A 14,086-nucleotide genomic window follows, 5' to 3' on the forward strand; every position below is an offset into this window, starting at 1 on the left:
GCCCTTAACATGGTGTCTCTTCCCGTTTGAAGCCTTAGAGACAATGCCTAGAGTATGTAACATAACTCAATTCAGGGGAATAAAAGTATGTTCGAACAAAACATTTTGTTGGGTGTGAGAATTAAGTCTAATATTAATAGCTAAAAAGATTAGGATTCTACATATAAAGTATCATACCGTATTAAGAGTATATTTGGGCTAATTTACCCCCTTACGAGCAGGCAGACGCACATGCAACAAAAGCTAGTTGAACAAAATTCAACCCAAACATTAGCTAATGAGGTGAGAAATCGTTCAAAACAATATAAAAGGACTACAACTCATACCCTCAATTAATTTGGGACTCTTAACACCTTCTTGCAAACTCAAGGATAGATCCCGGAGATCCAGTATTGGATAAACCAATAATAGGGACGTGTCTACTGTGATAACCGTTTTAAGAATGTGGAGTCTTGCCGAACTTAAGTACTTTAGCCCAAAAGTTGGAGAAGTTCCTAAGGTAAATATTTACCCAATAACTAGTTCATAAGGTTGTTGGAATTAAAAGATTAGTGAATGGGAAATGGAGGGAAGAAAGTGAAAGAAAAGTGAGTTTCTTTTTACTTTGGAAAGAGCAAGTGTCCCGTATTGGTGGTGGAAAGAAAAGTAAATATGCTTATATTGAGAAAACACTTTCCTTGATGTTAAATGAGTTGGAAAGAAAGTAAGCCCGCGTCGTCGTTGTCATCATTCGCTTGGCTCGGCTTCGGCAAATGGCTATAAATATGCCTTGATCCTAGAATCTTTCCTTACGAAATTTTCTGATCTTCTTCTTCTTCTGCACGGAATTTTCCAGTGTGTCTTACAACCATTAAGTGGTTCGAAGTTCATCAGAGTTTTTGGTACCAATACACTGGTGAATTAAGTCGTTCTATCCTGGGAGGATAATATTCCAAAACCTCGGGTACTTGAGGGGAATAATTTCCTTAAGGACATAATGTGCATTAAGTGGGCTCAATTTCATTCCGAAATATATTTTCGGATTCTGTTTCTGATTATTTAAAATTTCTGCTATACTACTATTTTTCTGTTTCTATTTTTTTTTGTTTCAGAAAACTTGTTGTTTCATATATTTTATAGTATTACAGTTTGACTAACAATCTTAAGGAAAATATTAATATACTGTAATCTATATTCTGCTATGGAGATTAAAACCTTTGTGATTTTCTACTATGTCTGAATTTTTCTCTTTCTGATTTGAAGATATAAAAACTTCATCGAAGTATTAAAATTCAGAAACAGTTTGAAGAACATAAAAATTTCATTGTTTTTTTGTGAAACAGTATATATAAAACTTCGGTTTTTATTTATTAAACGTACTATTTATCATTAATTACAGTACTGTTTACTGTTCTATTTTCTACCATTAATTGAACTCTTCTGTTATGGACAATGAGAAATGGCAATTGATAATGGAAATTCTTCTACGATTGTTGCGGCAACGGCGATAGCCTCGTCGATCTGAGCTGCTGTACCATCGGCCAAAAAATCGGGGAAATTACTTGGAGCCAACTTCAAAGGATGGTAGCAAAGAGTGTTCTTTTGGCTTACTAGACTTGGTATACAGAAGTTCACCAGTGAAGACCCTCCAGTGCCTGCCGCCGACATACCATACAACGAGAAGTTTATGATTGTTGAGGCGTGGAAACATACAGATTTTCTTTGCAAAGGCTACATCCTAAGTGCTTTGGAGGATGACTTATACAATGTCTACAGTACTATGAATACTTCGAAAGAATTATGGGACACACTTGAGAAGAAGTACAAGACTGAAGATGCATGCTTGAAAAGGTTTGTGGTTGCCAAGTTTCTAGACTATAAAATGATAGACAACAAAACCATTGGAACCCAAGTTCAAGAGCTTCAACTTATTTTTCACGACCTTATTGCAGAAGGTATGGTAGTGAATGAAGTATTTCAAGTGACTGCAATGATTGAAAAGTTGCATCTTTCGTGGAGAGATTTGAAAAACTATCTAAAGCACAAGAGAAATGAAGTTGGAAGATCTTGTGATTCGTCTCAAGATTGAGAAAGATAACAAAACAACCGAGAAGAAGTCTTGTGGAAATTCAACGATTATGGGAGCTAATATCGTTGAGGAGACTGCTCTAAAAAGTAAGAAGAGGAAGCGGTCTTTTGGACAGACTAATGAGCATAACAAGAAAAAATTCAAAGGCAACTGCTACAATTGTGGAAAAACTGGTCACAAAGCCCCGGATTGTCGTCTCCCGAAAATGGAGAAGAAAAGGGGATAGGCCAACATAGTGGAGAAAAAAACTGACATTAATGATCTGTGTGCAATGCTTTAGGAATGCAACTTAGTTGAAAATCCGAAGGAGTGGTGGATTGACTCTGGAGCCACTCGACATGTTTGTGCTGTCAAAAAAACATTTGCGACTTACTCTACTGTTGGTCCCGAAGAAGAGCTTTCCATGAGAAATACTGCAACAACCAAGATTGAGGGTTATGGGAAGATATTCCTGAAGATGACTTTCGACATGGTGTTAACGCTCAACAACGTTCTTCATGTTCCTACTATTAGGAAAAAATTAGTTTCAACTTATTTACTTGTTAAGAATAAATTCAAATGTGTATTTATATCTGACAAAGTTGTTGTAAGCAAGAATGATATGTATGTTGAAAAGGGTTACCTCACAGAGGGCTTTTTCAAACTCAATGTAATGATTGTTGACAGTATTAATAACATTTCAGCTTCTTCTTATTTATTGGAGCCAAATGATTTATGGCATATTCGTTTAGGACATGTCAATTACAAAATCTTGAGGAAGTTAATTTATTTAGAAGTATTGACTAAATTTGAGTGTAATAAATCAAAATGTCAAATATGTGTTGAATCTAAGTTTGTAAAACATCCTTATAAGTCTGTTGAAAGGAATTTAAGTCCTTTAGACTTAATTCATACTGACATTTGTGATATGAAGTCTATACCATCTCGTGACATTTGTGAATGAAGTCTATACCATCTCGTGGTGGGAAAAAATATTTTATAACTTTTATTGATGATTGTACTCGATATTGTTATATTTATTTACTTAATAGTAAGGATGAAGCAATTGAAACATTTAAGTAATACAAGAATGAAGTGGAGAATTGATTGAATAAAATGATTAGAAGTGATAGGGGTGGAGAATACGAATCTCTGTTTGCAGAAATATGTTCAGAATATGGAATTATTCATCAAACTACTGCCCGCTACCCACCTCAATCCAATGGAATTGCAGAAAGGAAAAATCGGACATTAAAGGAAATGATGAATGCCTTATTAATAAGTTCCGGCTTACCGCAGAATTTGTGTGTGTGTGGGGAGGAGGGGGATAAGCTATCCTTATAGCTAACCGAATACTCAACAGAGTACCCCACAACAAAACGCAATCTATTTCATATGAAATGTGGAAAGGAAAAAAAACCCGACTTGAAATATTTTAAAGTATGGTGTCAAGTCCCAAAAACTGACCCAGTCGTGATGGCGCCTATCGTGAAACTAGGCCAGCCGACACAATTTACGAATCAACCATTATTCAATAAAAGTCATTTTTATACCAATTATTAATCAATAATCTCAGGATGTAAGTCTAAATGAACAATGCGGAATAAATACACAAGTCCGACATCAGGGTGTCACTACTCATGAGAATTTACTACAACTGTCTAACAACATCAAGACCAATATGGCCGGAAAAATCATAAGAATACATTAAGGAAGAATAAGGAGGGAGAAAAGCAGGGGTGCGATCGCCAGACAGCTACCTTGTTAACTCCAATGAACCTGCCACTGAGCTCAGAAATACCTGAAACTGCACACAAGGTGCAGAGAGTATTGTGAGTACGCCAACTCAGTAAGTAATAAAAGTGAATAAAGTCTGATCAGCAAGAAATCACGTAATCCATGTCATAGCACCACAGCGGGTACAATAATTTTTCCAAAAAACAGGATACAAATCAAATCATCTCGTTAAACCCCAGTTTCAGTAAAATCCTTTGAAAAATAACTTTCTAACAGTTTCAATAACGGTTCAATGTAGTATATAGTAAAAGTGATAAAAAATCGTAATCGGCCCCTCGGGCAAAATAATTCATAATCAGCCCTTCTAGCAAACCCATATACATCACATAACATGAAAATCTCAGTGGAAATAGCAAAACCAAATCAGTAATTTAATTTCCAAACATCTCATAAAAATTCCAGTTTTAATGAGAGTTGTTCAAAATATTTGTTTAACATTTTCGATAAAGGTTCAGTATAAAGATGAGTGAAAACAGTAATTTCATAAAACAAGCCCCTTAAGCAAAGCATCACTCGTATACATGTATATATAGTCTCTCGGGCAAGCTTCTCAGTCACTCATGACTCAATTCTTATCAATCAACGCTCACACTCAGCACTCACGCTCAATAGGTACCATATAATAATCGCTGCGGTGTGTAGCCCGATCTATATATCACTACAGCATGTAGCCCGATCCATATATATATAGTCGACTACGCTTGCTGGGGGTGTGCAGACTCTGGTGGGGCTCCTACATAGAGGCGGACCCAGGATTTGAGCGCGACGGAGGCACCACTGTATGCTAATCACCATCAATAAAATTCTAAAGAAGAAAACAAATACCGAATATATATATATATAGCGTGCAGCCCGATCCATAAATATATAATCCTTTCAACCAAGCCCCGGCCTCTCTCAATCATTAACCTCACAATCAGACCCTCGGTCTATCTCAGTCGTAAACCTCTCAATCATGCCTTCGGCCACTCTCAGCCATCAACCTCACAAGCCACTCGGACTATCAGTAAAACAGTTCAACTCAAAATATCATTTATAGTATCAAAATTGAGTAAATAAGGCTGAGTTAGGGAATTTGTAAAACACAGCATGACTGGGCACAATTATTAAGTCAAAACAGGGAGGAATAGTAGTTAAAAAGCCCCACAAGGGTCCAAAACAGTTGGCATGAGGTCCAAATATAGCATTCCGACCAAAACATAGAAATACTTTCCAAAACACAATGATATCAAACAATTTTCAATCAAATACGCGACTTAACAATCATACAAGACAGACTAAGTCACAATCCCCAAAGGTGCACGACCCCACGCTCGTCATCTAGCGTGTGTGTCACCTCCAAGTAGTAAAACGATGTGAAATCCGAGGTTTCATACCCTCAGGACAATATTTACAATAATTACTTACCTCAATTCGGTCCAAACTCTAGCCCGCGATGCCTTTCCTCTCGACTCGGCCTCCGAATGCTTCAAATCTAACCAAAATAGATTCATACCATCAAAATATGCTAAGGGAACAAAGCCCCCTCGAAAATAATCAATTTACACCAAGAATACCAAAATTGGCCAAACCCGACCCCCGGGTCCACGTCTCGGAATCCAATAAAAATTACATCAATATGATCTTTATCCTCCCACGAGTCCATACATACCAAGAACATCAAAATCGGACCTCAAATCACCCCTCAAATTCCCAATTTACACTCTCCAATTTCAAGCCCTAATTCCCCAATTTTAGGTTTTAAATCCCATTAATTTCATATTTAAACAAGTAAGAATCAACATAGGATCGAGTATTGAGTTCAAAAATCTTACCTCCAAGTGTTTCCCTTCGATTCCCTCTTCAATCCTTCTCAAAAAGCTCCAAAATTGGTCAATAATGGAGGAAATAGACCAAAAATCGCGAAAACCTCTTTTAAAACATTCTGCCCAGGGATTATTTTCCTTAATCATGATCGCGGAAACATCCTTGTGATCACGATGAACAATTTTTGCTGCCTCAATAATTTACTCTACGCGACCGTGTTAATCCATATGCGAATGCGATGCAGTGGTTCCTTTAAGCTACACGATCGCGATTGACCCTACGCGAACGCGAAGGGTAACACCTGATTCCTCTGCCACCTTATTTCTTCTACGCGAACGCGGCCTGGCCCACACGTTCGCGTTGCTCAACCTGACTGACCTACGTGATCACGTCCTTTTTTCTGCGATCGCGAAGAGTTAACCCAGCTGGCCTCCCATTTGCCTTACGCGATCGCGTACCTCCTCCCGCGATCGCGATGAAGAACATACCAGTTGCAGAACACCAGCAAACCATCAACTCCTTAAGTCCAAAAAATGACCTGTTGAGCATCCGAAACTCACCCGAGGCCCCCAATACCTCAACTGAACATGCCAACATATGCCATAACATCATACAAACTTGTTACAACCTTTGGAATGCCCAAAACAACATCAAAACATCAAATCATCACTGGATTCAAGCCTAAGAACTTCAAAAACTTCCAAATTTTGATTTCGATCAAAAAGTTTATCAAACCTCATCTGAATGACCTAAAATTTTACACACACGTCACAAATAACACAAAGGACCTACCCCAATTTCCAGAATTGCATTCTGACCCCGATATCAAAATTTTCACTACCAACCGGAAAACGCCAAAATTTCAATTTCGCCAATTCAAGTCTAAATCTACCCAGGACTTTCGAAAATACATTTCGATTACGCTCCTAAGTCCAAAATCACCTAACAGAGCTAACCAAATCATAAAAATCCAAATATGAGATCAAATACTAAAAAGTCAACACTTGGTCAAACCTTTCAATTTTTAAGCTTCAAACTGAGAACTGTTCTTCCAAATCCATTTCGATTACCCTGAAAACTAAAACCGACGATTTACATCAGTCGTAATACATCACACGGGTCTAGTCATGGCCGAGAACTAGCGAGCTAAGTGCAAAAGTTCAAAACGATCGGTCGGGTCGTTACATGGGGTGTTTAGCAAAGGTACAAGTTCCTTTACCCAAAAGGGTAAAGATTAGACCAAAAACTGTGGATTGTGTTTTTATGGATATGCTACAAACAGTAAAACATGTCGGTTTTTGGTTCATAAATCTGATAATCTCAAAATTCATGTTAATACGGTAATTGAATCAGATAATGTTAAATTATTTGAAAGCATCTACCCGTATAAAACTGAATGCGAGTCGTTAACTGAAAGACATAAACGACCACGGGAAGAACCAAAGGAAAATACTCCAAGTGAAGAGGATCCAAGGCGTAGCAAACGTCAAAGAACATCTACTTCCTTTAGACCAGATTTTGTGACATTCTTGCTTGAAAATGAGACTCAAACTTTCAAAGTAGCTTTTTCATATTCTGATTCAGCATTTTGGAAAGAGGCAGTCAATAGTGAGATTCAATCAATTTTGGATATCCATACATGGAAATTGGTTGATCTCCCTCCAAGAAATAAGCCTTTATGTTCGAAATGGATTTTTAAACAGAAAATGAAAGCTGATGGCACTATTGACAAATATAAAGCAATATTTGTTATCAAAGGTTATAGATAAAAGGAAGGCCTTGATTACTTTGACACTTACTTGTCAGTAATGATGATAACATCTATTAGGGTGTTAGTGGCACTGGCGACCGTGTATGGTCTAGAAATCCATCAAATAGATGTTAAAATAACTTTCTTAAATGGAGAATTGGAGGAAGAGATTTACATAGAACAATATGAGGTTTTTGTGGTTCCGGGTAAAAAAAAGAAAGTGTGCAAACTTGTTAAGTCATTTTATGGACTTAAACAAGTACCCAAATAATGGCATGCCAGATTTGACCAAACAATGTTGGCAAGTGGGTTTAAAATTAATGAGTGTGACAAATGTGTTTACATTAGAAACATTCCAGGTCATGAAGTCATTGTTTGTTTATATATTGATGTCATATTGATAATAAGCAAAGATATGGCAGATATAAATGCTACTAAGCACTTGCTGGCTAGCAAATTAGACATGAAGGACTTAGGAGTTGCTAATGTGATCTTAGGAATCAAAATTCACAAGACTCCACAAGGTCTAGCATTATCACAGTCTCACTACGTTGAAAAAAATACTTGACAAGTTCAAGTATTTGGATTTCAAGATTGTCATGACTCCAATTGAGGTGAGTTATGCAATTAAAAAGAATGAAGGTAAAAGTGACTCACAACCGGACTATGCAAGAGTATTGGGAAGTTTGATATATGTCATGAATTGTACGAGACCAGATATAGCATATGCTATTAGCAAACTAAGTTGATTTACAGGTAGTCCCAATCAAATACATTGGATGACAATGAAATAAGTTTTGGGGTATTTGAAATATACCCAAGACTATGCTCTACATTATAACAAATATCTGTTACGACCCAAAAACTCACATGTAGTGATGACGCCTATATCAATACTAGGCAAGCCGACAACTAAAATAAATCACGAAATTCTTTAAGTTTGAAAACATAATAAATAAATTTAAGAGTATTATCCCATAAATACTGATACAAATATCGTGTGTCAATACCATACACTCCCAAAATTCGAGGTCATTGAATACATGAGCATATATATGACAACATAGTTTGACTAATGATAACACCATCTAGAAATAAAGAATAGTACAAATAACTGAAAGGAAAGAGAGTCAAGGTCTACGGACGCCATGATAGCTACCTCGATAGTCTCCAACAGATAAATCTACAAAATCTAGTAGTCGATGTTTCTGGAAGTACCTGGATCTGCATATGAAGTGCAGGGTGTAGTATGAGTACAACCAACCCAATGTACACAATAAGTAACAAGACTAACCTTTGGGCTGAAAGTAGTGACAAGCTCAATAGGTATAGTTCAATTATAAAAATAACAACACAGCAATGTAGGCATGCTTTCAAGTTCAACAACTAAACTAAATACAAGTAAAAATAGACCAAATCTGAATGATATGAGGAATATAAAATATCTATATCTACATGCCAATGTACATGCCATATGTGATGCAACACAATGAAAGCTTCACGTACTCATACTCTCAGAGTACTCAATCAATCAGTACTGTGTGGGGCAGATCCAACCCTCAATATAAGCAAATAACCGTCAGTCACTCACTACTATATAGGGCAAATCCAGCCCAAATATTAATGTTAGGGCAGATCTAGCCCAAGGCTAATCCAGCCCAAATATAAATAGCAACTGCGCTCACTGTGGGTGTGCAGACTCCGGAGGAGCAAATCCAGCCCAAACGCTATAATAAGCCATATCCAGGCATAAATTAAGAAAACATGTTGCGGCGTGCAGCCCGATCCCATAAATATCACTCACAATCAGGCCTTTGGCCTTACTCAATCATTAATCTTTCCAGTCTCTCGAGCTCACAATAACATGAAAATTAGCCCGACATGATGATATGATGTATCAATGAATGGCAACAGAGAGTGAGACATAACATGCAAATGATAGATGTCACTGGGCACATAATTGTAAATTTAAACAAGTAATTCAACAGCAACATGACCTCTGTGGATCCCGAAAAGAATATCAGCATATAGCCTAAGCATGATTTTAACATGAGTCTCAGCTCAATGTTTCTAACACGTGGGGATATGTGGATAAATGACACGATTATTTGACTACGCAACTCCACATAATCAATTAAGTCGCAATTCTATGGTGCACGCCCACACGCCCATCACCTAGCATGTGCGTCACCTCCAAACCAATTACATAACACGTAATTCAGGGATTTATACCCTCAGAACCAAGTTTAGAAGTATTACTTGCCTCAAGTCGTGCAAATCCCTACTCCAATATGCTATTGCCTCGTGAATTGGCCTCCGAACGCATCGAATCTAGTCACGATTAATTCGATACAATCAACACGAAGTATAGGAATCAATTCCATATGAAAATGTTAAGTTTCCAAATAAAATCAGAAAAGTCACTCAAAAGTCAATAGTGAGGCCCACATTTCGGAACCTGACAAAAGCTATAAAATACAAATGCTCATTCAACCACGAGTCCAACCATACCAAATTTACCAAATTCCGAGATCAACTCGACCTCCAAATCCTAAATTCTTATTTGCAAATCCCTAGGCCCAAATTCTATATTTACACCTCAAATTTCACGTAAACTAGTTGGAAAATTCAGTGATAATTCAATATTATTGAAAACGATCACAAGTGACTTACCTCAAGAAATACCATGAAATATTGCTCAGACATCGCCCCAAATCGTGTTTGAAAGGTCCAAGAAATGAGAAAAATCCTGAACCCTTCGGAATGTATACTGTCCAAGCCTTTCGCACTTTCTACTTACTTAGCCGCATTTGTGGTCTCGTAGGTGCGACAAAATTCTCTGCTTCCATGGTGGTCCATAAGGCTGCCTTCGCTTCTGCGGTGAACCAAGCGTAAATGCGACTCCGCATCTGCGGAAATTACTTCTGCACCTGCGCTACCCAGCTCCTTCACCATTTCCACTTCTACGGTCGCTCCATCGCAAGTGCGACTTCGCTTCTATGAACCACCTACCCGCACCTGCGACCATTTACTCACTCTTCCCATCCCGCACGTGCGACTAATTTGCCGCTTTTGTGGTCATGCACCTACGACCAATTCCATCACAGGTTCGATCGCACCAGAACTGGAAAATTTCCCGAATTGCTTCAAGTCCAAATTTTGATCCGTTAACCATCTGGAATCCACCCGAGGCCCTCGAGACCTTAGCCAATATGATAACACATCTTAAAACATGATATGAACTTAGTCGAGGCTTGAAATCACATTGAACAACACTAAAACACGAATCACACCCCAATTCAAGCCTAATCAAAACTAACGAATTCCAACTTCTACGATCGATGTCGTAACTTATCAAATCAATTTCGATTGACTTCAAAATTTGCACACTAGTCATAAATGACATAAAGAACCTATTAAAATTCCTAGAACCAAAATTCAAGCTCGATAGCCACAAAGTCAACTCTCGGTCAAACTTCTCAATCTCTAAAACTTCTAATTTCCAACTTTTGTCGTTTCAAGCCAAATTTGACTACGGACTTCCAAAAAATATCCAGATGCACTCCTAAGTCCAAAATCACCATACGAAGATATTGGAACCATCAAAATTCCATTCCAGAGTCATTTACATATAAGTCAATATCCTATCAACTATTTCAACTTAAGCTTCCAATGTTAGAACTAAGTGTCCCAATTCATTCTAGAATATTCTGACAACTCACATAACAACAATTAAGCATAAAATAAGTAGTAAATGGGGGAATGGGGCTGTAATACTCAAAACTATCGGCCAGGTCATTATATTTTCCCTATTAAACAAACGTTCATCCTCGAACGAGTTTAGAATCATATTTGGAGTCTCAAATAGGCATGGATATTTGCTCTGCATCTCTCGCTTAGTCTCCCAGGTAGCCACTGGCTATGCTATTCGACCTCAACTTTCAAACCTGCAGGTCCAAAATGGCCACCAACTCCACATCATAAGTCAAATCATCATCCAACAAAACCGTACTGAAATCCAAAACATGAGACGGATCTCCAACATATTTTCGGAGCATAGATACATGAAACACTGGATGAGCACCCGATAGACTAGGCGATAATGCAAGTTTGTTAGCCACCTCTCCAATTCTCTCAAGTACCTCAAAAGGTCCAATATACCGAGGGCTTAACTTTTCCTTCTTCCCGAACTTCATAACACCCTTCATAGGTGAAACTCGGAGTAGTTCCTTCTCTCCCACCATATAAGAAACATCACAAACATTCTGGTCGGCATAACTCTTTTATCTAGATTGCACCGTGAGAAGTCGATCTTGAATCAATTTAACCTTTTCCAAAGCATCCTAAACCAAATCAGTACCCAATAGCCTAGACTCACCCGGCTCAAACTAACCCACCAGAGACAAATACCATCTCCCATACAAAGCCTCATACGGAGCCATCTGAATGCTTGATTGGTAGCTGTTGTTTCAAGCAAACTCTGCAAGTGGCAGAAACTGATCCCAAGAGCCCCGAAATTGATAGCACAAGCACGTATCATATATTCCAATATCTAAATAGTGCATTTGGACTATCCGTCCATCTAAAGGTGAAATATTGTACTCAACTGAACCTATGTGCCTAACTCTCGCTACACTACTCTCCAAAACTGCAATGTAAACTGCGTGCCCCGATCTGAAATGATGGACGTTGGCACACTGTGAAGGCGAATAATATTGTGGATATAGATCTACGCCAACCTCTCCAAAGAATAAGTAGTCCCAACTGGAATGAAATGCGCTGACTTGGTCAACCTATCCATAATCACCCAAATGGCATCAAACTTCCTCGAAGTTCGTGAGAGCTCAAGCCTCTGAAGTAACTTGCCCGGTCTCTGATGCTCGTACTTCACCTGCTAACAATTTAGGCACCGAGCTATAAACCCTAGTGAAAATCTAGCTGACAATTTAGGCATCGAGCTACAAACCCTAGTGAAAATCTAGCTGCTCATGCTTAAGATAGAAGAAATAGAAGAAGAAATGATAATTAAACCCATATTGATAATTAAAATGATTAAATCGATAATAAAAAGGCTCAAAATAGCAAAAACTACTAAAGAGAGTAAAGAAAATCAGCTACTGGAGCTACTGATGTCAAAACTTAGCCTAAAAAAGTGAAACTCTTCTATTTATATATGGCTAGAATTTTCGGACAAAAATGCCCTTTCGGAGGTTCTGCAGTCACATAATTCCATATGCAGTCCACACTTTGCTTCAGCCTGACATGATTGAAAACATGCAACCGCATAATTCTAAACTGTGGTCGCATTTCTCTCTTTCTGCGGTGTGCACATTTCTGAGTGAGACCGCACGTGGCTCTTCTACGAACCACACAAATAGGACTGCAGCCGCATAGCTAATCTTCTGTAGCATAATAATTGTGCAGTCCACAGTTCTATTGAACTTGAGATGCAGGTTCTCTGAACTTTTGCCCTTGCCCAGCTTCTGCGATCGCACATTTCAAGTGCGGACCACATTTACACAGATCTCTGATATGATTTTCTTCACATCTGTTGTTTGCACTTTAAGCTTCTCTGTCTGTTTTATTCCTTGAGTTCAAATCACTCATTCTTGAGTTGGATTTCATCTTGGAGGCTCATTTTCCAATACTCCTGCAATTAAGCATATTTTATCAGTTTTCGGAAACACAATTAAGTGCTTTTGGAGTAAAACGAAAGCTAAAAAGTGCTAATAAGTAGTCAAAATCTCCACTTATCAACTCCCCCAAACTTAAGCTTTTGCTTGTCCTCAAGCAAATAAGGTAATTCCAACCTCCACAAGTTAAGAGCTATTCCAGCTAATCGAATATGCATCAATCATACATCAATTGGGACTAACAATTACCCACAACATTTATGAATTATCAACAAGACAACGAGTTGAACTTTTAAGCACAAATAGTTCTAATATGACACTTGAGCATCAAAAGTTGACTTTATTCATCAAGGAAGCTCGTTCTTTCATGTAGGTCATTATGGATCCCAAAATCCTCCTCCTCTACTCTCCGTTAGCGTATCTCACTTAAGAAATTAGCACTCAATTCAAAGATTTGTGAAAGGTTCGCTCATCTCTCTCAAAAGAATGTTGCAAGTACGACTCTAAGTATGCTTGCCCCTCATGTAGATCACTGCTAATGTAAGCTCACTCGGCTTGAAATCACGTAGGACTTTTTCGGAATGCAATGAAGGCTTTTGGACTAAGGTTGGATATGTGATGATAGAATGAGTTCATATTTCCTTAAGCACTCCATTTTCTCGTATCAGCTCATGTTTTTGCCAACTCTTTGAGGCATTTTCTTTTCCTTAGGGGAACTAGAGAAACTTAACATCACTTTTTCTTGGTCATGATATTCATTTTCTCCTTCTTTCCTTTCTCCATGCTTTGCATCATTACTTTTCTTTGAATCCCTTTAGCTCTTCAAACTTATTCACTTTCTTTTTACATTTTTCTTTTTGTTCTTTCATTCTTTTTCTTGCCTTTCCCTCTCTTCATTTCTTTTCTCTTTTTTTGTGCCTTGATACATTTTTCAAACTCCTCGCCTCTCCCCCAAACTTATATTTTAGCCAATTGTTTCTCAAGAGTGTTAAGGAAAGCTCGGGTGCCAAGAGAGAGTCACAATTAAACGGGTAGAGGCTTGTAACATGGTTA

General features: G+C 38.0%; 1 protein-coding gene across 1 annotated transcript; it reads left to right on the forward strand.

Annotated features, from left to right (window-relative positions):
• Nucleotides 1–2,117: 2,117 nt before the first annotated feature.
• On the forward strand, nt 2,118–7,419 carry LOC138873343 (uncharacterized). Its single transcript, XM_070151804.1, has 3 exons — nt 2,118–2,241; nt 2,362–2,733; nt 7,004–7,419. Exons 1-3 carry the CDS (start codon nt 2,118–2,120, stop codon nt 7,417–7,419), a joined length of 912 nt encoding a protein of 303 aa, XP_070007905.1.
• Nucleotides 7,420–14,086: the final 6,667 nt, after the last annotated feature.

The sequence above is a fragment of the Nicotiana sylvestris genome, chromosome 1 (assembly GCF_000393655.2).
Source record: "Nicotiana sylvestris chromosome 1, ASM39365v2, whole genome shotgun sequence".
NCBI classification, from domain to species: Eukaryota; Viridiplantae; Streptophyta; class Magnoliopsida; order Solanales; family Solanaceae; genus Nicotiana; species Nicotiana sylvestris.